Genomic DNA, 25,501 nt, shown 5'->3' on the forward strand with positions numbered 1-25,501 from the left:
CATCTGTTTGTCATAGACTCCACTAAAACTCTGCATTCCAGGCTTCGAGTGATGCCTCATAAAGTTCGTTCAAATTTTTTATATTTTTATTGGCGAGACTTTTTTTCATTCGTTCCAGAGTTTTTGATTGCAGGAGGGCCAAGTCATTACAGAAACATGATTAAAACGAAACCATTCTTTTACAGATTTTGCCGTAAGCTTGGGGTCGTTGTCTTGTTGAAATGTCCATACAACTGGTAAATTTTCTTCGGCATATGGCAACATCTTTTTTTCAAGAATATTTCTGTACACATACTGGTTCATAATTCCATCAATCCGGACCAATGGCCCCACACCATACCACGAAAAACAACCCCATAGTTTAATGTTCCCGCCGCCATGTTTTACGGTTACGGTCGTGTACTTGGGGTCGAACGCGGTATTTGCTCGTCGACGAACGTAGACTTGAAACGGTATTCTATTAATTTTAGTGTCATCAGACCCTAACACGTGCTTCCACTGCGATAAAGTTCAATTTTTGTGATTTTTCACAAACTCAATTCGTGCGTCTCTGTTCTTCTTGCTCACTAAAGGCTCATTGCGAGCTATTCTGCCGAATAAATTGGCTTCGTTCAGTCGTTTTCTAATAGTACGAGCCGCCAGACCGGATTGTTCTCCAAAAATTTTACGTTTAATCTCAACGGAAGAAAGTTTAGGATTCTTTTTCGCCATCCTTACGATAAGAGCGTCCGTTCGGGGGGTCGTCTTTCGTGGCCGTTTCTGTCGTTGGCTCTTCTGACATGTTTTATGAGCCTTAAAATATTTTATGGCGTTGAATACTCTAATTTTAGAACATTTAAGGTGGTCAGCGACTTTTTGATAGCTCCATTTCTGCTCTAAAACCAACGAGGTTATGATTTCTCTGATAGTGCCATCAGAACTCCGGTGTTTACCCATTTTCACAAAAACTATAAGCACGTTTTATTGACAGAAAACACAGGAGCTGAAAATACGTCAAAGTGTGGGCTTTATTCAATTGTTTTGGAAGATACGAGGATTTGCAGACAACACAGTGTCCCTAATTAGAGTGCCAGTATTAATTATACTAGATAAAATCACAAGTTTGTATTCGTATCAATTATTTATGTTTGCGGACTAAAGTGCCTGTGTATAGTCAATTAATGGTCTCTACATTCATGATAAATTATTTGTTAAAGGCGGTTTCCCTATTATTTCTATATTCTGCTAATAATAGCTGACTTTTCTCTGTATAGTAGTAAATAATCTATTTGTTCTTAACTAGTGGGCCACGACGGTACATATATCATATATTCAATAATATTCATTACATATCCATAACCAAATCCAAAGGGGTAACGCCATAAAGGTTGAACACACCAAAAGTGGGGCACACATAAATGTTTATTATAAAAAATGTATAATAAATAAATAAAAGACGTTTGATTTAACTATGAGCAAATTTAATGTATTTTAAATGCAAATCATAATTAGTCAAGGTTTCTTGACGAATAAGCCATGGACCGTACTTTTCGTCGAACACGACTCATGAGTCTGCACCATCACGCCAGGATACCTCTTTGTCGCCAGGTCCACATTTTTCGCAGCTCCGCCACGGAATTAACCTCCCCGCCTCTCATTTTAAGAAACCCTTTCATTATACTCCAATACTCCTTGATGGGCCGGAGTTCTAGATAATTTAGTGTATATTTAGCTATATTTCTGTACCACGGCTACTCCCATTTGCTTTGTACCACTCCATGATAGGTTTCGCGTAGTAATACCTGGCAAGGTCTGGCCAAAATAAAGGTCGGGAGTGGTGTTTCTTAAAAAACGGAAGCAACCGCTCTTGTAAGCACTCTTTTTGATAGATGCTGCCGTTTATTGTTCCGGTAGTGACAAAAGAGCTGCATCTTTTCCCGCAACTGCAAATTGCCTGCTAAACTAGGTTTTTTTTTGGAAACTTATATCTTTTTTTATTTATTAGGCTTTGGGAGCCTCTGTGCTATTTTTGCTAGTATAAAACTCTTGGCCAAGGATTTGTTAGAATTCGGATTTTATGTAAGTTTCGCCGTCCATCAGAACGCAGTCAAATTTTGTTAGTAAATTTTCGTATATTTTCTCGATCGAGTTTTTGCTATTGAATTCTGTCTTGCATTCCGATCTGGTGCCGTTTTGTGCTTTAAAATTTCTTAGGCCTGCTCTACGTTTCACCTTTTGAACATACCACTGGGACATCTTCACTTTTTAGCCACGTCACGAGGTGATACGAGGGTAGTCCCAGAAGTGACCGACCTGACAAAGAAAACAAAAGAAAATCTAAATTTTTATTTTTTTATTTTTATACATAATCTCCTTTTAGTTCTATGCACTTAGCCCATCGATGTTCGATAGCTTCAACACCTTGTCTGTAGTGAGATTTGTCGAGCTCGTCAAAATACCCGTCAACCGCAGCCTCCACTTGATCATTGCTGGCAAATCTTTTACCACGAAGCCATTTTTTTAAATTTGGAAACAAGAAATAATCGGAAGGGGCCAAATCGGGCGAATAGGGTGCATGAGGAAGTAATTCGAACTTTAACTCGCGGATTTTGGTCATGGCCTTGGTACACGTGTGTACTGGTGCATTGTCCTGGTGAAACAATTTTTTTTTTCGCAAGATGCGGTCGTTTTTCACAGATTTTTTCACTCAATTGATACAAAAGGTTAGCATAGAACTCGCCATTGATAGTCTTTCCTTTCTGAAAATAATCTATGAAGATTATCCCACGGCAATCCCAGAAAACGGAGGCCATGACCTTTCCTGCAGATGGAACGGTTTTTGCCTTCTTTGGGGCCGGTTCTCCTCTTTGAGTCCATTGCTTGGACTGCTCTTTCGTATCGGGTGTGAAATAATGCACCCACGTTTCATCCATAGTGATAAAACGCCGCAAAAACTCCGCTTTATTATTGTGAAATTTTGCCAAACACTCGGTCGAAATATCCTGGCGTCGTCGTTTTTGTTCGTCTGTGAGCAGTCGCGGCACCCACCTTGCGCACATCTTTTTCATATTGAAATTTTCAGTTAATATGCGATGTACAGCACTTTTAGAAATCCCTGCCATGTCTGCTAGCTCGCGTACTTTTAATCGACGGTCATCTAATACCATTTTGTGGGTTTTTTTTTACAATTTCAGGCGTAGTCACTTCATTTGGCCGACCACATCGCTGTTCATCTTCGCAACTAGAACGCCCTCGTTTAAACTCTGCTACCCAATATTTCACTGTTGTAAACGATGGAGCAGACTCCCTCAAAGTAGAATCTAGCTCCGCTTTAATACTAGTTGGACTAAAACCTTTCAAATGAAAGTATTGTATCACATAACGATGGCCAATTATCTCAATCCGGCGTATCATGCTGCCAATTTTATCACTTATCCACGTGGATAAAGCATCCGTCACGCTTTAGCAACCCAAGAACAATTTCTGGTCCTATAGTGGTCGAGAGCACCAAATTAAATCACATTAAATAGTCCTATAAATAGTCTACATATATTGGTACTGTAGAGCCGATTTGGCGCAATTATGCAGCCATTTAGTGATATAATAGGGCTATAGCAGTATCATCCGTGACGTTTAAGGTCTATAATGGTGATGTGATGATGACTATTGTGCTAATTTGTTGACATAGATGACACAGTAACGCTATTATAGTATCAATTTATGCTATAGTAGCATTTGAGATTCCGTTATACAGGTTTTTTGTTCTGTAATAGCAGTTGCCGTCCCTTTTAATGCGAATGAATGAAATTTCTAAAATAATTTAATGTGTGTAATATTTAACAAACGAGGAACTTTATGAAAAGTGGCTTGTGAACTTGTGAAGTTTAGTGTCAGTCAAAATAATTTGGATTTCGTATAATTCCATCATTACTGCAAAAAGGCATGCGATGGAAATTTTACCGTTAAAAGAATATTAGTTTAATGGAGTATTTTAAGTGCGCCCTCGATTTATACCTGTTTTGAATAAAATAAATAAATATAATTTAATACAATAAAATTATTGGCACCATAGTTTCTACTATGGATCCAAGAAGTAAAACATACGCTTTTATAGTTCGACTATGTCACTTATCATACGCATTCACTGCCATAAGCCCGCCATTGTGGATTCAATTAGGATTGCATGAGACTTTAACTATGATCCAGTTTAACTTATAAGTTCTTTATATAGAAAACAATACTTGTTTTCAATGTTTTACTATAGAAAGATCTTCTAAACAATTTTTTTTATAAAACATATAGTAAACTCAGCTATAACGCTATTGTGTTTTAAAAGAGATACCGAAACCATTATTCCACAGTTCTGTGATATAAAAGAGTAATTGTGACGTATACGGCGATGAGATATAAAAGGCATTAGAAAACGACTATTAACGCTTTTCAAAGCTATATAAACGTATCCTGAAAACTTCATTATACAGCAAAATAGCTCTATAATGGTATTCATATCACTACTACAGTGTTAAATACTGTAGCAGTGTTTTCCAAAGCCACTATATCCCAAAATAGTGGTATAGTTAGGCTTTAATTTCTGTTAAAATACGACTACTAAAAATACTATAAGCGGCTTGTTGGGAACCTTAATAGCGCAAATTGATAGCATAACAGTGATTCCTAACACTATTATACAATAATATTGTTCTTTAGTAGGTTATTTGATCCTGTTATAGACCAGGCCTATAGCGGCTGTATAAAATGGTGATATAAACGTTTACATCACTTCCTAATAACACCTTTTAGCTGTATAACACAACAACTATAGCGGCTTGTCGGGAACCTTAATAGCGTAAATTGATTGCATAACAGTGATTTCTAACACCATTATATAATTATATTGTTCTATAGTAGTCATATTTGATCCTGTTATACATCAGGCCTATAGCGGCTCTATAAAATGGTGATATAAACGTTTACATCACTTCCTAATAACACCTTTTAGCTGTATAACGCAACAACTATAGCGGCTTCTCGGGAACCTTAATAGTGCAAATTGATTGCATAACAGTGATTTCTAACACCATTATATAATAATATTGTTATATAGTAGTCATATTTGATCCTGTTATAGACCAGGCCTATAGCGGCTCTATAAAATGGTGATATAAACGTTTACATCACTTCCTAATAACACCTTTTAGCTGTATAACGCAACAACTATAGCGGCTTGTCGGGAACCTTAATAGCGCAAATTGATTGCATAACAGTGATTTCTAACACCATTATATAATAATATTGTTCTATAGTAGTCATATTTGATCCTGTTATAGACCAGGCCTATAGCGGCTCTATAAAATGGTGATATAAACGTTTACATCACTTCCTAATAACACCTTTTAGCTGTATAACGCAACAACTATAGCAGCTTGTCGGGAACCTTAATAGCGCAAATTGATTGCATAGCAGTGATTCCTAACACTATTATACAATAATATAGATCTATAGTAGTCATATTTGATCCTGTTATAGACCAGGCCTATAGCGGCTCTATAAAATGGTGATATAAACGTTTACATCACTTCCTAATAACACCTTTTAGCGGTATAAGCTTATAGAGCTAAAAGGTGTTACTGGAGGCTTTTATACGACAAGCGGTCACGCCGAAAACCTATATATGACATCTATAGTAGCTTTTGGCGTCGAAAACCAAAATTATAGCACTAAAATGTTACTTGGGAAGTATGTCAGTGTGAGAGTGACAGATGTCTTATCCACGTGGATAAGTGATAAAATTGGCAGCATGATACGCCCGCATATTTGAAAATGTGTTCACAGCGTCCACTATTGATGGCTACTAAACAAAAGACAAACTACGCTCAGTGTTCGAATACCAAATTTAAACTTTATAAAGACCATTATTTTTATGAAAAGTATTTACTCAAAATAAAAACCTCTTTAAGTGTGTCAGGTCCACAGAACACCCCACTAGAAGCCTAATGCAAGCGATATTGTTCGAGACTCAAATCACCAATCCTTGCGGGGTGAGGCGGGCGCGCACGGTGCTGCCATTGGTCGTTTCAAATATTGGCGCGCCTTTACGATTAGCAGTAGGGATGGGAATGGGACATGTCTATTATAGACAATGGTACCGGTACCAGTACTGTGGTGAATTTGTTTTGCAACAAATTATAATATTATAATTAAATTATAATAAGGCCTAGTTACCCTTCGGGTTGGAAGGTCAGATGGCAGTCGCTTTCATAAAACTAGTGCCTACGCCAATGAAATGAAAATGAAAATGAAATATTTATTTTTCAAGTAGGCATATTACAATGCGCATATGAACGTCAAATAAAGCTACGCCGGCCAAATCTTGGGATTAGTTTCCAAAGCGGACCCCAGGCTCTCATGAGCCGTGACGAATGCCGATGCCGGGATAACGCAAGGAGGATGATGATTGTGATAGCACCTCAATAAAAATCATTCTAGTAACTAATAACTAAATTGTGCATTTTTACTTACGTTTACTAAGTTAAATTACCAATTAAATATTCTAAACTAATCAATCAACTAAATAACACTACAGACTCTACAGATTCTAGATAATTATTCACAATTACAAATCTGCTTTCTTTTATATTTCATAAAATGGTAGCACATGGTACGAACTAGGGCTTCCAAATACCGGACCTTATCCAATACCGGTATTCATTCCGGTATTGGCGATTTCAATACCGGGATCCCGGGATCCCGGTATTGAAATCGGGAAAATATAAAAACCAAGTAATTTGCTTATTCAAAATTTCGTTGGTTACTTTTCATGCGTGTTATATTACAGCGGAATCTTGCCAATCCGACTTATAAATGGGTCAAATCGATTAAATTTCCAACTTTAAAAGTTTCGATTTCAACCTAAAACGGTTCGTAAACTTATGTGGCCAAGTCGGATCAATTTTTATTGTTTTTAAGTATACATAATAGTTCAAAAGGCTATGGCACAGGGCATCTTTATTTTTGTTATGAGTGGGACTGAGGACGCAGTATAAAAGCAAGCGGGAAAGAGCGCCAGATCTACTCAGGTGATTCTGTAAGTTAGATATCGCCGCCAGATCGGACATTTTGCAAGAAGACGCGGCCATAGCAAACCATGTTTTCTGCCAAATCCATCTTTTTAAGCTCGTGCGGAATAGAACCTTTTACATTTTAATAATAACAGGCCTTTGCATCTATAACAGACGATTCAAGCAGCATCCTAGCGTCACTTACATTCGTGGCTGTATAGCCCAATTCGAGAGAGGATCCCTCGTCCGCACACACGGCAGGTATATGCTCCCCCAGATGGGCGGGGGTTAGAGGCCTGCTCATGACGCCTCATGCGTTTATCATTTCAAGGAGGAGAACCAGGCATTGGCGTGCTTAGATTGACCGTCATGGACAACACGGCGCCACGTGGGTCGGTCTCTGGCCAGTCGCTGCCACTGGTTGCATGGAATATCAAATGTGACCATGTCACGCTTCACGCAATCTTTAAAGCGCAGCATTGGCCGTCCGACCGGTATCTTTGCATCTGCAACCTCTCCCAGCAGGATTTAACGTGGCAAATGAGTCCGCTTCATTCGATACACATGCCCGAGCCACCTCAGTCGCCTCTTCTTTAGTATGGTTGTGATACTAGGAAGCTGTGTCTCATTCATTCTGTGTTACATTTTATAGTTAATGTTAATGGTGTAATTGTACTGTAGATTTAACTTTAATATCACTTTATTAAATAACAATAATTAAGAGCATTTCTCTATTACACACACTCTATAGTTTCAGTGGTATTTTTGTTTTTCGTAGCGCTAGAGGCGCTAAAGCAGTAATAAAATAAATCCGCCAAATCATTGAACAATTAGCCAAGAAAGCTAAATTGTCCGACATAGATTATTAAAAATCACATTAAGAAATAATCTATGGAATCACAAATCTTGCGGAAATCCATGATAATCAAAATCAAAAAGGAACACTTAATTTACGGATAAGAAAAGTAATTTTCATCATTTTGATAGTTGAGTAGTGAGTTCCCAATTTCGTTACTATAGGAAATGTTACGGCAAAATTTTGAGCTAGAGTTCAACACACTAACGCACACGTACAGTAAAAATAGAGTAGCTACGGTATACGTTAGTTCATATGCATTAACCAATTTTTTGAAAAGTTATATTTATGATATAAATGCATCAAGGCGATTTGTTTACAGAGGATCTGTGGCCTGTTGCAACTACGTTTGACGTGTTGCTTCTCTGTCACACTTACGTGCAAATTCACAAGTGCGACAAATGTGTCAAAAAATGTTCGCGGCAGACCCTCCTCAATGAATGCTTTTGACACGTATCTTTAATTCTTTATCTAGGTAATCATCGAAAAAAACTATCATTTTCTTACAAATATTGCAAAAACACCAAACAGAGAATTACTAGAATTACCAAACAGAGAATTACAAAGAGAAGAAGCAAGATTTACGCGTGTAGTGACTATCGTGATGCAGAAATTTAACGTTTTTGATGAGTAATTTTCGTTCAATTGGCATAATTTGTTAGTTTCTAAAAATACCGGGATCCCGGTATTGGTAAATTAAATACCGGTATTGAAAAGTGCCCAAAAAAAGGCGGGATCCCGGGATCCCGAGATACCGGGATCCCGGTATTGGAAGACCTAGTACGAACGGTAGTACGAAGTTCCCGCAACAGACATAAACTAGCATGGCCCCATCCCTAGTCGTTTAAGTGAAAGGGATAGCATATCGCATTGTTAACTAGGCAAAAAGGGATGGACGCGCCTCGGCGCCGCTCAGTACAACCATATTGACCAGTATAAATGAACTCCGCGGATAATAAACAATATTCAACAAAATAATTAATTTGACTTAACTGTGGAATGTTATTCCATCTTTTTTATATGTAGAAGTGTTAGAAGACTTGCCACACCACTTTATGCTGCAAGAGACCAGAGTTTGCAACCAAATTTGATTATTTAAGATTTTTTCCCGAGCGGACACGAACACTGTTAGCGGGTCGTATACTTGGGCGCTACTGATCGGTGTCGCACGCGTTCAAACTTTTATAAACCTGATTTGTCGTATGCTTGGTGACCGCGAGTCGCCCTGTAAGGGCCGTCTTGTTGTATTGGTCTGTGGTCAGGTCGGACACTTCTGGGACTGCCCTGAAGCAAATATCCTTAAGATGCGTTCCTCCTTTTTTATCCTTTATACCCTGCAATCCGCCACTTCCTGGCTTTCGTTCTAAAGTTAAGCGTTCCCAAAACCTCTTCAATACGGAACTTACGAATTAGATAATGTATTAAAAAGGGACGGATATATGCTAGTTATTTCTCTTTTATGTAGGGTGGAGGTTTCCACAGATAAGATACGAATGACACGAACCCACCGAATTTCAAAACTAGTGTTGCTAGCCCACGATTTTTCAAATTTGCCTCCTTTTTTTAGTGACAAGATTGGGTTGACGGTCTATATTTAACTCCCCCGAATGCGGGCCCTGTGGCACGCGTTATGGCGCAATTTCATTAGTCGATAACTCGTTCGGTATACAGCATACGGGGAGTCCCTGCAGGCGAGATAACAACCAATGAAACTGGTGCAATTGGTCGTTATGCAGCATAGGGGAACTCCCCGCAGGCGAGATAACCAATGAAAGTTACAATTACCATTTAATTTCCCCGAATGCGGGCCCTGTGGCACGCGTTACAGAATTCTCTCGTACCCCGAATGCGGACCCTATCGACTAATGAAAATTAAATTGCGCCATAACCTGTCACAACGACTTTATGGGCTTTATGGCAAGCTACAGAGTGGGCGTTTTGCTGGCGGCGGACATAAATGATTTCTAATTCATTTACAATTATTTTTCTCCTTCAGGACAAAGAACCATCCGAAATTGTACCTGTGGGCCAGAGATTGGGAAACTGTCGAATTATCCTTCGCTCAAGAAAAACTTAACTCTGAATATTCAGACCTGAACGTGATCATCAATAATTTAGGAAAGGAGAACCTGCCTATGAAAGTGGAGGATTTAAAAGAAATTGCCTTAGATATGAAGACTCCTTCTGATGAACCCGAAGAAAAACAAAACTCATTGGAGAAAGAGAACCAAATGGGATCTCAAGGTTTACTCAGCGGCTTGTTGTCGAGCCCCGGCGCGGCGTCGCTGGACCTGCCCATCAGCGAGTCTGAACTAGAAAAGCTGGCTAAATCTGTGCATGGTAAAGGTCGATACTCTTCTCGTAACGTATAACTCGCAGTGCGAGTTTGCTTGCAAATGTCTAGATATATTACATTTTGTAAAACTTAGTAAATACAGGGTGGCCCAAAAATACGTTGACAATTTTTCTGTACTTACACGAGTGATTGTCCTACAAATTAAAATGTGAAACCATAATAATTTTTGACCAAATAAATCGAATCGTCTTCATAATATCCTCCTTTGGCTTTGATGTACATACGCAAATATTAGAACAAAAAAAATAACGATATGCCGCTGCACCTCTAGTATGACTTTCGTCTTACTTGTTGCACGCATAGCTTGTAAAATATCCTAATTTTTGTAATCAATAAACGGGCTAGGGTTTTAAGATAGATTACAAACTATAATTTATAGTTTTAAGTAAGGTGAATTTACTCAAGTAGCCTGAAACGTATCGAGCTTATGAATCTGGAAAAAATGTCTTTTCACAATTGGTCTACATTGCAAACCTTGCAAAATGGACATGAATGCTGTTGAAATATCCATGGTGAATGTAGAAATATACATATATAATAGGCCCAAAAAATATTTTCGGTAACTTCGATATTTTGGTTTATGTCAACATTTCCCTATTCTTTGTCAACGTAATTTTGGGCCACACTGTATAAATATTCATAGTAAATATTTATAGCGGCGCTACAATACCGATGCGTTTTCAAGAAATCTAATCTCCAACCGCCATAAGATACCTGCAGGTTTAGCACATGATTGCCGCGAGAGTATGTCGCCGCGAGATAGACTACCCGTCCTTATGTCATTAATACAGTTAGAAGAAGACGTGTCATCTATATCGCGGCGACATACTCCCGCGGCAATCATGTGCTAGGCCTACTGTAACCGTCGAATTTCACATTTGCCCTTCAGCATAGCTGCATGATCTTTTTCGAGCAAGCGAGTGTAATGAAAGTAGTTTTTTTGCAATGAGAATACGTACTACAAAATATCCTAATAAATATGTAATAATAAAATATGATGTATGTAACAAAAGGAGTTGAGGTATATGTGGAGGTTGTGTGTTTAGAGCACGAGAGCCGGGCGCGGGTGCGCGCGCCGCAGCCCGAGGCGGCCATCGAGAACAGCGCGTGCCGCGCGCGCCTGCTGCGCCACATCCAGCGCTGCCACGCGCTGCTCGACCAGCGGCTCGACTCCATCGAGGCCCAAGTCGCAGGTACTCGCGAACCCCGTCGCCGCGCCGTTCTTCTCCTATCACACCCATACACTCACAGCCATTTTGATCCTTCCGTAGCTTACATTTGCAACGGCGAGTCTCACTAAAGAGTTTTTTTTATGAATACTTTTGCTTATTAAGGGCCAGTTGCATCAACTACATTTGACAGACACATCATCGTCACGCAGCAGACGCCTATGGAACTTCCCATACAATAAAATTTAACGAACGCTTTAACGGTGACAGACGGTTTGGTGCAACCGACCCTAAATAGGCTACTTGCCTCCTAGTCAAATCAGCTTCTTTTTAAGAACTGTCAAAACGAATTTTAACGACTTGTTAATATAGAATTTATATGAAGTCGAATTGAGTGACGTCACGGTCAACTCAATTACTTTATATATTTCTACCTGACTTATTAAATAGAAATTGGATTTGAAATAACTGGCCATATTTTTCTTATAATTATCTGATGCTTTATTTCGTGCATGGTATAAAATATTTTAACTACAGTCAAGTTCCCTATTGTATCTTGTTTTTTACTGCATGTTAATTATAAGATCTAATGTTTTGAAAAGAAGTGGCCCGCCGAGTTTCTTGCCGGTTCCATAGTGGATACCCCACCCCCCTCCAACTGAGGGGGGACTGAAATTTTCTCGAGGCTGAGGCGTAGCTTTATTTGACGTTCATATGCGCATTGTAATATACCTACTTGGAAAATAAATATTTCATTTCATTTCAGTTGCCAACTTAGCTTTTACAACTCATCTTCGCTTGGATTTATAAAAATAAAAATTAAAACTATTTTAAAATAACTGTTTCGTTTCTAGCTTATGATTCTGAAGTTAATTTTAAATACATAAAAATTAAAATTAAAAAAAAACCGACAGTGGACCGATTTTCATGAAAGATGGCTAAGAACACTCCCGACTAATTCAGCTTTCAAATAAAAAAAAACTAAATCTAAATGGGTTCATCCGTTCGGGAGCTACGATGCCACAGACAGACAGACAGACACGTCAAACTTATAACACCCCATCGTTTTTGCGTCGGGGGTTAAAACAATAAAAAAATGAAGGTTAAAATCTGTAAATTTTCAGTATTTAACATTGAATCGCTTGTATGCTTCAACACCACGGATCCGCTAGGAATTGATATAAAAGAAATAATTTATTGGTCAGCTCTGCCTAACACATGTATTGTTGAATGTCTGTTAATAGTTTATTATATAACGTCGTATATTATATATCTCGTACCTTACTTAGGCCACTCGGCAAGCCTCGTGACCTATCCGCGGTACTCAACTTTTATAGCCTTCATAATGTTACGATTGTATACTATACTTTTTCTACGACAGCCAAATACATACCTATTCGAGAATAATTAAATGGGTTACTAACCTACTTCATATAATGAAATTTGTGTGGATCTTAGCATTGAGTATTCTGTCCACAATGTTGATGGCGAGAACTTGTTGCACAATTCTTCAAAATGTGCCAACAACGCGGTTTCAGAGAAAGTTGAAACATTTTTTTGCAATTTTCGTAATCATAACATTTTTGGTACGCTTTATCTGACTTTTCAGCATAGCTGGCCACCGTTAATCAAATAGTAACTTCGTTAATCGCTAATCCGTTACTAAAAAAGTTAACTTCGTTAATCGTTAAAGCGATACATTTCGACAAATTTAACGTAAGTTAAAGTTAATCGTTAATCCGTTAACGCGTGAAGAAAAATGAACTTTTCTTTAAATATTTAGTTGCATCAGTATCCACTATAACGTATTATATTTCTGTAAAAGGCTGAAGTACAGCTAGCCTATTGAACTCTAGGCTGCACGTGGAAGGCAGTGATCGCCTGAGCTACTGCCAAGAGCTTGTCAGGAGAGATGCTGGCGGTGACGGGACTGTTGTGGCACTCGTAGAGGCTAGGGAAGCGAATGTGATCGTAAAAAGGGCTCGAATTTGCTGCCCCATCACTACAACAGTCGCCATGGTAAAGCTTAGGATTCACCGAACGAATCAAAGTTAGTAAAAGCAAATCCACGTGAAGAATACTTTTTTATAGAGATGGGCCGAATATGGACTTTGCCGAATATGAATATTCGGCCGAACATTCGGTTCAGCTCTTACCGAACCGAACATTCGGCCGAATATTAATAACTAACTAGACTGAATTATAACTAGACTGAAATTGTAATAATCTTAATTTAATTGCTGTTAAATAATTTTATTGATGAGATGAACGTGTAATATTTATAATATTATTAATAAAATGTCTATGTCTATGTCTATTCGGTTACGCCATATTTAGAAAGCGGATGTTAAGAGCGCTATGACAAAAAAAGGCGATATATTGTAAAATGTACAATATTTATCGGCAAAATTGTACACTTTACTCATAATACTAAAAGACAGTAAAAGTACTTGTTTCTGTTAGAAAATCTAATTTACTGTCGGTTCATTAAAAAACATATGGAAGAAAAAGCTTTTTCAATTAGTAATGATTTTTTTTCTGATGCTCGTTTAGGAAAAACCGCGCGAAGCACAGATTTTTAGGCCCATTAAACAATATTTATCATTTAATCCTTTGAAATTGAGAAATTGAAAGTAAAACGAACTCAATTTCGTCTTGAAAATACATCGAAACAAGTGATCATTTCTCCGAAAATCTACATGTTATCGAAGTTATTTTAGTATGTAAATAATCTGCACAATGTGTTTAAATTGCTGTTATCCATTTGTCGTTATAATATTTTATCATGATTTTTTGCCAATTTTTTGAAAACTAGCCTTCCTGTCGCTATTTTACCGGCGACGGACACTTGCGATTTCAGTGCCGCGCCGGAGCTCGAGGAGGTGAGACGTATGTCGCTTCGCTCTCCGAGTTTTCATCGCAAACGTCGAGAATATTTATCGTTGTGTGGGTCGAACGCCTTGTTTATACACGGGCTATCCTCGCATTGTGTGTGTGTAAACAGCGACCAACGAGTTTGATCCTAGATCCGTAAATATTTGCTTTTGTAATATTTTGTTATGTTTGAATGTTAAAGTATTACAACGTTATGATGATAAATATGTGGAAATTACAATACGGTCAAGATGATAAGACACATCAAGATGGTACTCGGGATCTGATGATGGAGCCAGAAGGTGGTCACCAGTACCAGTGAACCATGTAAGTAAACGACTTCGTGTTTAGGCTCGTTGGGTTCGTCTCAACAAGACCTTTGACAAGAGGTGGTACTCAGGGTCTGATGATGGAGCCAGATGGTGGTCACCAGTACCAATGAACCATATGACTAAACCACTTCGTATTTAGGCTCAATGGGATCGTCTCAATAAGACCTTTGACAAGAGGTGGTACTCGGGATCTGATGATGGAGCCAGAAGGTGGTCACCAGTACCAGTGAACCATGTAAGTAAACGACTTCGTGTTTAGGCTCGTTGGGTTCGTCTCAACAAGACCTTTGACAAGAGGTGGTACTCAGGGTCTGATGATGGAGACAGATGGTTGTCACCAGTACCAATGAACCATATGACTAAACCACTTTGTGTTTAGCCTTATTGGGTTCATCTCAATAAGACCTTTAACAAGAGGTGGTACTCAGGGTCTGATGATGGGGCCAGATGGTGGTCACCAGTACCAATGAACCATGGAACTAAACCACTTCGTATGTAGGCTCATTGAAATCGTCTCAACAAGACCTTCGACAAGAGGTGGTACGCAGGGTCTGATGATGGACCCAGATGGTGGTTACCAGTACCAATGAACCATATGACTAAACCACATCGTCTTTAGGCTCATTGGATCGTCTCAATAAGACCTTTGACGAGAGGTGGTACTCAGGGTCTGATGATGGAGCCAGATGGTGGTCACCAGTACCAGTGATCCATGTAACTAAACCATTTAGTAATCAGGCTCATTGGGTTCTTACTTCTTCTTAATAAGACCTTTGACAAGAGGTGGTACTGAGGGTCTGATGTTGGAGCCAGATGGTGGTCACCGGTACCAATAAACCCATGTAAATGAACCACTTCGTTTTTTTATGTTATTCAAATATGCGAGTTGATTTTTGGTGACCACAATCTCTCCATCATCAGACCCTGAGTAACACCTCTTGTCAAAGATCTTGTCGAGACACCCAATGAGCCTAAACACGAAGTGGTTTAGTCATATGGTTCATTGGTACTGGTGACCACCATCTGTCTCCATCATCAGACCCTGAGTACCACTTCTTGTCAAAGGTCTTGTTGAGACGATTTCAATGAGCCTACACACGAAGTGGTTTAGTTCCATGGTTCATCGGTACTGGTGACCACCATCTGGCTCCATCATCAGACCCTGAGTACCAGCTCTTGTCAAAGGTCTTATTGAGACAATCCCATTGAGCCTAAACACGAAGTGTTTTAGTCATATGGTTCATTGGTACTGGTGATCACCATCTGGCTCCATCATCAGACCCTGAGTACCACCTCTTGTCAAAGGTCTTGTTGAGCCGAACCCAATGAGCCCAAATACGAAGTGGTTTAGTCATATGGTTCATTGGTACTGGTGACCACCATCTGGCTCCATCATCAGACCCTGAGTACCGCCTCTTGTCAAAGGTCTTGTTGAGACGAACCCAATGAGCCCAAATACGAAGTGGTTTAGTCATATGGTTCATTGGTACTGGTGACCACCATCTGGCTCCATCATCAGACCCTAAGTACCACCTCTTGTCAAAGGTCTTGTTGAGATGAACCCAACGAGCCTAAACACGAAGTGGTTTAGTTACATGGTTCATTGGTACAGGTGACCACCATCTGGCTTCATCATCAGACCCTGAGTACCACCTTGAAGTAATTAGAATTATATTTGACTTATTTTATCATCATATTAATATATACTTTACTCTTATACTTATCATATAACAAAAGCAAACATTTGGGATGGGATCTACTTAAATATGATCACAGTTTATAATTATTACTTTAAATTTTTAAATAAATTTTAACGTAATTAATATTATTTTGCGCTATATTCTAGTCTTTTCGTACAAAATAATGTTTATTAGAAATCAAAAGTTTATATCGAGATAGTAGATTGTGGTTGTTATCAAAATTCCATAGCTTAGGATCAAGATTGTTTTGTCCATTATTGTAGTGCGAGCGAGTGATAAGACGTGCTAGAAAGGGTCGGCATATTGGGCTCGCGCGGCAGGTAAAATACCTAATTTCGCCCGACGCCGAAATGTTATAACGCTCTTAAGATTAAAACTATTAAATTACTGATAATGGTTTACATAACTACATATGTTCTTACGATTTGGTGGATTTAACTAAAACTTAGTTAAAACAACTCTGAACTCTTCTCAACTCTTAAACTACGTTTTTTCAACTTTGTATTTATATTTTGACGCATAGGCAATTATCTCTTTTTAGTAGTTCCTTAGAAAGCTACTACTAAATAGGAGCTTATTATCCAATGGAATACGTAATATCTTCATTAGTTATGTACTTTATTTATTCGGTAAATATTCGGCAATACAACCGAACTATTCGGCCGAATACGAACACTGAAAAACTTGCCGAATATGCCGAATACCGAATATTCGGACCATCTCTACTTTTTTAGGTAATATTTCGGACTTTAAGCAATCGACATCGGTAAAACCTAGGATTTACCGGCAAATCATAGGATTTGCCGTACTTCGGGCTTTTATAGTAGCGTTCAGAACAAGCCCCCCTAATAAAAATTCGTGTAAAATGCATATACTCATCCTTGACTTCCTTATGACTTAGAAAATGTATTGAAAAAGGATGGATATATGCTAGTTATTTCTCTTTTTGGTAGGTGGTCCCTGGTTTTGTGTTAGCTAGGGATGTTACTTTGTCGATTCAATTATCGATAAAATATGCACTTACTTACGTTCTCACCTTAAAAATAATATAAACGTTATATATATATAAAAGTAACGAAAACATACAATATTGATATAAACATTTCATTTGGATTATTATGTGGCTTTTTGGCTATGAAAGTCATATATTCATACATTCTTGCCTTCTTGGCTAACCGTACCTACTGATTGCAAATAAATGGTTTGTTTATGTACTTACCTACATAAACGGTCACTTCTCTTCTCTTACCAAGTCCTAATATTACATTATCATACCTATATCTCTGATCATAGGTCTGTATGCCTCCCTTTTTCTGTAACGTGAATAAAAAGGACGGCATGTTGTCTATGACTATATTTCTATGATAGTGTAATATCGGCCTAAATAGTTTGTAAAAAATAGAAGATGGGAGATACGAGTATAAAACAAATAAATACATTCTTCTCTTCTCCTTACGCAAAGACCTAAGTAATTTAATTCGTGTAGCATCCCTCTATTAATTTCTAGTCCACCACTCAAGAATCTACTTATACTTACCTCAATAATATTTTCTCTATCAAATAGAAAATAAAACAAAACGGCAGTGTAGGTACCAAAATTTATTATTTCAATAGTTTCACCTATTTTTAGTTTCTTTTTAATAATGTTTGAGAATTTCTGGAAAACTAAAAATACTATAAGTATTCACTAGAAATGTTACATTACCATTTACCCAGTCTGTGATACCTGATCATCATTAATCATTTTTATGTCCTTTTCAATGCAAGAATGTCAATAGAGTTAATGTCGGGACGTCGATAAAAATGACACATCACTAGTACAAAAACATAACCTAAAAACAGTTTGGAGAAACTTCAGAACAGAATTTAACATGGTAGTAGTTATTATATAAACTATGAAAAGATCGTATTTTATGCTTTGTTTAGATCCTACAAATAATAGTATCAATAACTGACCGAAATTCACTAAAGAAACACAGCAGGTTCTTGGGAGTTTTCTTTTCTCCATGTACGTGAATTACAGTCCTTAATCACACAAGCCATAATCACACAAGGAACTTGAACACATCACAAATAAGAATTTAGCAGGATCATCAACTATCTAGGCGTCATCCATATATTACGTCACAGTGTAAGGGGGGGGGGGGGGGGGGGGGGTCATCTAAATGTGATAATCCCTGTTAAAGGGATACAAAAAAGCGTGAAGGGGTCCAAAAACCTGAAATTTGGTGTGACGTAATATGTGGATGATCCCACTATCAGGAATAAACACAATTAAATTAAAAATCGGCCAGACGACGTAATATAATACGATTATGTACAATTGTCAAAGGTAGACACCTGGGGAGACATCTGGGGGCCTGCTCCATTTCAGCTTCTTGGCCTTCTTTTTGGTGGAGTCTTGGGAGTAAAGGAACCGCGAGCATCGCACCTTGAACTTCGTGTTTCCGGTCTTCTTCTTCGGAAATCTAAGAAATATATAAAGTTGAATTTGTAAAATAGCTAAATAACAAGAGAATCATAACAAAGAACAATAATCATTGATGGCGTTTTTAAGGTATGAATATTGATAGGTTATTATTGCAAGGTCGATAAAACACATCACATCACTATGCTAAAAAACATAACCTTTCCGAGTTTGAGAAAACTTCCAAAAAATATGCAAAAATCTATACAGAATTGAATAAGATTTGAATTGTATAAACTACTAATATGTACATTTATATTTCTGCCAGGTCGTATCAATAAATATTATCAAAAACTCAAGAAACTTACCGATGAAATGATATAACCTCTTGCGTGTTTTGTTTTCTTCCTGAATGTGATTTGCAACACTTGATCACACAAGCCATAGTCAGAAATGAAACTTGGAACTATCACAAATATACACTGAGCTATTTTTTCCACGATCTATCAGAAATCCTCACAAAATAAATAAATATCGTCAAGACGACCATTGAAGTCGCGCTAAAAACTCGAACCAATATAATACGACTATGTACAGTTGTCAAAGATGGAGACCGAGTGTGAAATGACAAACGTATATTTAATTTTGCCGTATAATAAATGGACCCCAGGTCCGTTTTGACATCAGCATTTAGGGACAACCTTCGAGAAAACGAAAGAAGTTGTGGAATATTGTCTCATTCGCTCATATAAAAAAGGTAATATTGTGGTGTGAGTAAGATACATGTCACCGAGCTCTTATTTTAGCATGGCTTCCATGCTTTAGTTATACTTCCGTGGTTCAGAACGTGTTCTTCGTAGCGCAGATGGCGCCTGTGCCCTACTAGATTAACGATTAACGGACTCGGAGAAATTTAATGGAAGTTAACGAGTCCGTTAACATTTTTTCAAGTTAACTTAAAAGTTAATCCGTTAATCGAAATGTTAACTTCGTTAATTAACGATTAACGGATTAACGAGTTAATGCCTAACTATGCTTTTCAGGTAACAAATTGTCAGTCACTTTGAGCGCCATAGCATTGATTTGTTCGGAAGTACATTGTTCACCAGAATCACTCACAATTACTTAAGTTTTTGCACAATAACGTCGAATTAAAACAAACTACACAACACTGAAAATTGTTCAAATAGTTTCGTCAAAAGTTTACAAATGTCAAACATACCATAGACAAGAGAAATAGAAAATAAGCCGGTTTTCAATTACGAAAAATGTGGTTGCGTTCAAGAATATTTAAATGTCGAATGTAAAATTATTGTATAAACTTATGATTTTTACCTTTGTTTTGCAATATCTAATATGTAAAACGCATTTCAGTTTATTTTTTCATCTTGATTTAAATTATGAACCTAAATATTATATTATTTATTAAAAGTTACTTATTACTGCAAATGAAAACATACCTGATAAATGGAAGTTGTGCTTTAAAAAAAAATTAACAGAACTCCTATATTCATATGATTACTGCTAGCACTATGAACCTATAGACAAATAGAATAGACTTTCTTATCGTTACTCAAATGAACTTAATTTGGATACCGCTGACAATAATCTAATTGACAAATTTAAGTGCTGGAGTAGAAAAAGTAAATTGTGTTCTGGTTCCAGAGCTGGAGTCGCAAGACGCGTCGCTGGAGGACGACGAGTCGCCGGAGTTCTGCCCGCGCGCCAAGCAGGCGCTGGTGATGATCGCGCGCGACCTGGACGCCATGGAGGAGCTCGGCGTCGTCACCTAACACGCGCCGCCCGCGTGGCGCGCGCCGCCCGAGCCGCCCGCGCCCGACGCCGCTCCCCGCGCGGGCTAGGCGCGCCCGCACCGCTGCTTCGCCTTTTGCCATCTCATTATAGGACAATATCTACTTTGTATCGTTTCAATTTAAGCCAGCATTATATTGGGTTAGTCAGTGAAGCGCATACCGATTGGAACGTTTAACGTTATGTGAACCTCAATATTAGACTATGAGTTGAAGTCACGCTGCAACGATGATGATACAGATGTTTAACATACAAGGAGTGTACAGTGAAAGAGAGCGTTAACTCTGTAGAATGGACCGTCATCGTCAACGCCACAACAGTGCAAGAGGATACGGCGGTGGACCTGCGGAGCCAAAGCCGAACAGTCTTTGACCGGCTATACGAGTATTATATATAGATCAGTCAGTGTAAAATAATTAGCCATTAAATAAAATGTAATATAGAACATTTAAACTATGCTCATCACTTTATGGTATCTTCGTATTTGTAAGAGTTAGAAAGTATCGGTAGGGATAAATCCTGTGCATCAAATGCAAAGCGAAGTGTTTACTCTTTAGTGGCCTGCTGAGTTGTCGGCACTTAATATGTGATTTAGTAAGTCTGTAACAGGCGCTAAATTAACCAATAGACATTAGTAGACACAACAAAAAGGTTACCCGTGAATGTTAATAATTTAATAAAGATAGATTCTGTATCATAAACGTTTTCACCCAATGGATAAGTGGTTGCTGCTTATTTTTGTAAAGGCCATAGTCGTATTAGAATAGTTAGTGGTCGTGCCCTATCCTAATGAAATTTCAGTCTGTAGATTATTAGGGATAATGATTCTTCATACCAACTGCAACGTATGAGGTGCAAATTTCTGGTAGATGCCTTACGTTTTGAAAAAATGTTAAAATTCCTGGTCCTCTCCTTTAGTTGAAATAACGTAGGTATTCGTGCACGAATATTATCCCGTCTTAGGCAATAGTAAACTAAATGGGGTTTTACACCAGTTACGAATGAGTTAATATAGGAATTTAAAAGTACAAGTACATTTTGTTTTTATTTTGTTTTGGTATCTTTCTGATTTGTATTTATGAAGCTATGAAAAGATAATTTTGATTTGTATTTATTTAGTTATGAGATAAGTGACATTTAACTGAATATTTAAACATACACCAAAAAATATTACCTACGTTTAACTATACATGTTCTAGCAGATTTTGAATGTGCCCGAAATTTACTTTGGGTTTAATTTCTTTATATTTTGTACGGGAAAAATGAAGTTAAATCAATTTGTTAAAACTCTTTCGTAGTGTTACAAAATGTCATATAATATGCAATTGCTGTCATATAGGATTTTAATTTAAATACATGATATACATATATACAGTTCATGTATTAAGAAAAAATACTATGCGGAGTACTAAAAATTATTCTGCCATATTATGCAATATTAATGTGAAACAACTGATGTGAACACCGAGTCTCCTGATAAGTGGTAAGAAACTAAAAAAAAACATTTATACTTCTTGGGCTATGAGGTAATTTTCTTCAACGACAACTCGTGGTTTCACAGCAGTCCCCAATTAATCTGCCAAAAGTGACCGTGTGACTGACTATATTCCTAAATGGTCCTAGCCGTGAGTACCGAGTAATTTAACGCAAGCCAGCAGGGCTCACAATTGTGAATGCCGCTATCCGATAAGGAGCTTCTAAACGGGCCATATTTTCACTGCGATTTGTGGCCGGGAACTATTGGTGTTTATCTCTAACACGTGAGTAAGGTAAGGACACCAGTTATTCTTAATGGCAAACGGGATACTGGGGACGCTATTGCTATGTCTTGTATGGGAACCCTGCATTTTATGATTAAGCACTCAGACTTGGCACAGTTGTTCATTGGGTGGCCCTGAGTAGATAAAGATCGGGAGGCATCGAGAGCTCCCCTTAATTTAGGAGGGAGGAGGGGGGGAAGGCTGGCGCCTCCGCGCTTCCTTTGAAACCATATTTCTCTAAAACTTTACAAAATAGGGCATGCGATATATCATTTTCGGATAAATGAAGGACGAGGAATTCATTTTTGGAACAAAAAAAATGTATTATAGAACAAAAATACAAAATAAAATGGGAAAATCTGAAAACGAGATTTTTTTTTATACATATTATTGCACATTTTATGAAAACTGTAATGGTTTTTTCTAAATAAAAAATATTATTTAATAGCCACATTTATCTAGTTTTAGAAAATATATAATTTGTTATAGAAATATATTATACGATGAGTGATAAAAAATAATTTACATCGCCCGATAGGGTGATTTGAATGCTCATTTCAATAAGTTTTGTCAATGATTTCGGGTATAATCACTATTTTTAACACACGAAAGCCGTAATCATTGTATTTTATGGCTATTTTAGTAATTAATGTACTTAAAATAAAAAAAATACAAAAATTAAAAAAAAAATTAAATGTGATAACTTTTTTATAACATTATCCTATTTTGTTCTTTCTATACAATATATATCTAGAAGCAATAAATATGAATGAAAAGCCACATTTATGTAGTTTATAAAAATATATAGTTAGTTACATAAATATATTACGAAACGCGAGATAAAAAATAATGAAAGTGAAAGTGGCAGGGCGATCTTGATGTACGGTACGGGTCAGCTAAGTCAGCTTGTATGATTCGTTGAGGTGAGGTAAAGGTACTCAAAGCTCTCAAAAAGTATAGTTATTTAGAGTACTGAATTTAACTATTTATATTACATGAAATGATCGATTGATATGATAGGTCAGATATATACACCTGATCCTAATACATCTTGTGAAATAGTAGTTATCTATATGATTTGCATAATTTATGGATCATTCTTACTTGACATATTTATTATTCCAGATCTGCGTCCTGTACTTTGGTTAACGAGTGCCAAAAATAGTTATTAACCAAAAAAGACCGCCAAATTAACAGCATTTCACCGACAAAAGCTGTCTTGCACCATTTTTGTAAGGTGTCCATGTATGGGGTCAACTAAACCCAATTCAAAATTTGCCATTATTTGTTACTTGTGGCTGGACGAAAGTCTGTAACGATTGGGATTTGGGAGCCTACTTGCCCGCAACGTTGCCTGTTGCTGCAGAAACATGCCTCGAAATTGTCGGATGCAGGTGTAAAAAACAGTGCCGCGTAAGGTGCAATCGTAAAAAAAGACTTTTTAAATTAAATGTTCGGAGCTGATGTGCTTATGCAGTGGATGTTGTGATTATATACATAATTAAATTCAGACTATTCATGTTGTTTTATTTGAATAACTCAAAATAGCTACACTTTTTGAGAGCCTTGAGTACTAGCCCCGATACACATGTTTTCGTCTAGTCAGACCATTTTTTGAGGTTCTCCTTTCTACAAAAGCAATGCCTTAGTTCGAAAATCATTAATGTTTAATGCTAATATGAATCTAGTTTATTTTTTATGGCACTATTGTGCAATAACTAACTATCATTGATACTGAAAGGAAGAATATGACGATTTTATGGATTTATCTTTTATGGATGGGTAAAACCGATTTAAGGGGGCCCAAAGGAAGTAACTAAATTCTGCTAGTAAACTAAAAAATCTTCAAGCCTATGCATGTAGAACTGCTTTAGGAGAGGAGAACGTGATTAAGACATTTTTTTTGCAATATAAGTCACATGCAGTTTTATTTTACAATCAAAATAAATTATATTATATGACTTTTACAATTTCTTCTGTACTGGGTCGTGATATACCTACATGTGTAAACGTTATTAGAATAAGTATAGTTCTGTATTACTAGACGAATTCCACTGCATAGCGGGTAGTGCCTTTACCTCACCTCATCGAATAATGCAAGCTGACCTGTACATTAAAATTTTCATTTTCATTATTTTTTATCTCGCGTTTCGTAATATATTTATATAACAAACTATATATTTTTATAAACTGCATAAATGTGGCTTTTTATTGATATTTATTGCTTTTAGATATATATTGTGTAGAAAGAACAAAATAGGATAATGTTAAAAAAAATTATCACATTTTTAATATTTTTTAAAATTTTTGTATTTTTTTTTATTTTAAGTACATTAATCACTAAAATAGCCATAAAATACAATGATTACGGCTTTCGTGTGTTAAAAATAGTGATTATACCTGAAATCATTGACAAAACTTATTGAAATGAGCATTCAAATCACCCTATCGGGCGATGTAAATTATTTTTTATCACTCGTCCTATAATATATTTCTATAAGAAATTATACATTTTCTAAAACTAGATAAATGTAGCTATTAAATAATATTTTTTATTTTAAAATAACTATTACGGTTTTTATAAAAAGTGCAATAATATGTATAAAAAAAAATCTCGTTTTAAGATTTTCCCATTTTTTTTTGGTATTTTTGTTCTAAAGTACATTTTTTTTGTTCCAAAAATGAATTTCTTGTCCTTCATTTATCCGGAAAAGATATATCGCATGCCCTATTTTGTATAGTTTTAGAGAAATATGGTTTCAAAAGAAGCGCGACGGCACCAGCCTTCCCCCCCTCTTCCCTCCTAAATTAAGGGGGGCTCTCAATGCCTCCCGATCTTTATCTACTCAGGGCCACCCAAGGAACAACCTGTGCCAAGTCTCAGTGCTTAATCATAAAATGCAGGGTGTTGTGCAATAGCGTCCCCAGTAGGACTCCAATCGCGTACCTAAAACTAATCAGAGTCTGCTCTGAGACCACGGGGACAATGCGGACAATGAAATGTCGGAGGTTAGTTTTGAAAATAGTTTACCTACGCGATTAAATCCTGTTTACAATTTTATTCTTAAGTACGTGTGGTAAATATCGTGAAAGTTTAAATCAGTGTGACCTTTGGTTGCCGGCCACGTATTACAATGAAAATATGGCCAGTTTAGATAGGTATTCCGCTGCGAACACGATATCACGGCCCCAGCGCTG

General features: G+C 37.2%; 1 protein-coding gene across 4 annotated transcripts in view; it reads left to right on the plus strand.

Moving 5' to 3' along the window:
- Nucleotides 1-22,464, plus strand: part of LOC125240622 — an 80,846-nt gene extending 58,382 nt beyond the window's left edge. For 3 of the 4 annotated variants that reach the window (XM_048148591.1, XM_048148590.1, XM_048148593.1), the window contains 3 exons: nt 9,890-10,239; nt 11,296-11,442; nt 20,397-22,464. In XM_048148591.1, coding sequence (XP_048004548.1) covers nt 9,890-10,239; nt 11,296-11,442; nt 20,397-20,524 — 625 coding nt within the window. In that variant the 3' untranslated portion in view covers nt 20,525-22,464. The remainder of the gene's footprint in view (nt 1-9,889; nt 10,240-11,295; nt 11,443-20,396) is intronic. The other variant, XM_048148592.1, reaches the window with a different exon arrangement.
- Nucleotides 22,465-25,501: the final 3,037 nt, after the last annotated feature.

The sequence above is a fragment of the Leguminivora glycinivorella genome, chromosome Z (assembly GCF_023078275.1).
Source record: "Leguminivora glycinivorella isolate SPB_JAAS2020 chromosome Z, LegGlyc_1.1, whole genome shotgun sequence".
Taxonomy (NCBI): domain Eukaryota; kingdom Metazoa; phylum Arthropoda; class Insecta; order Lepidoptera; family Tortricidae; genus Leguminivora; species Leguminivora glycinivorella.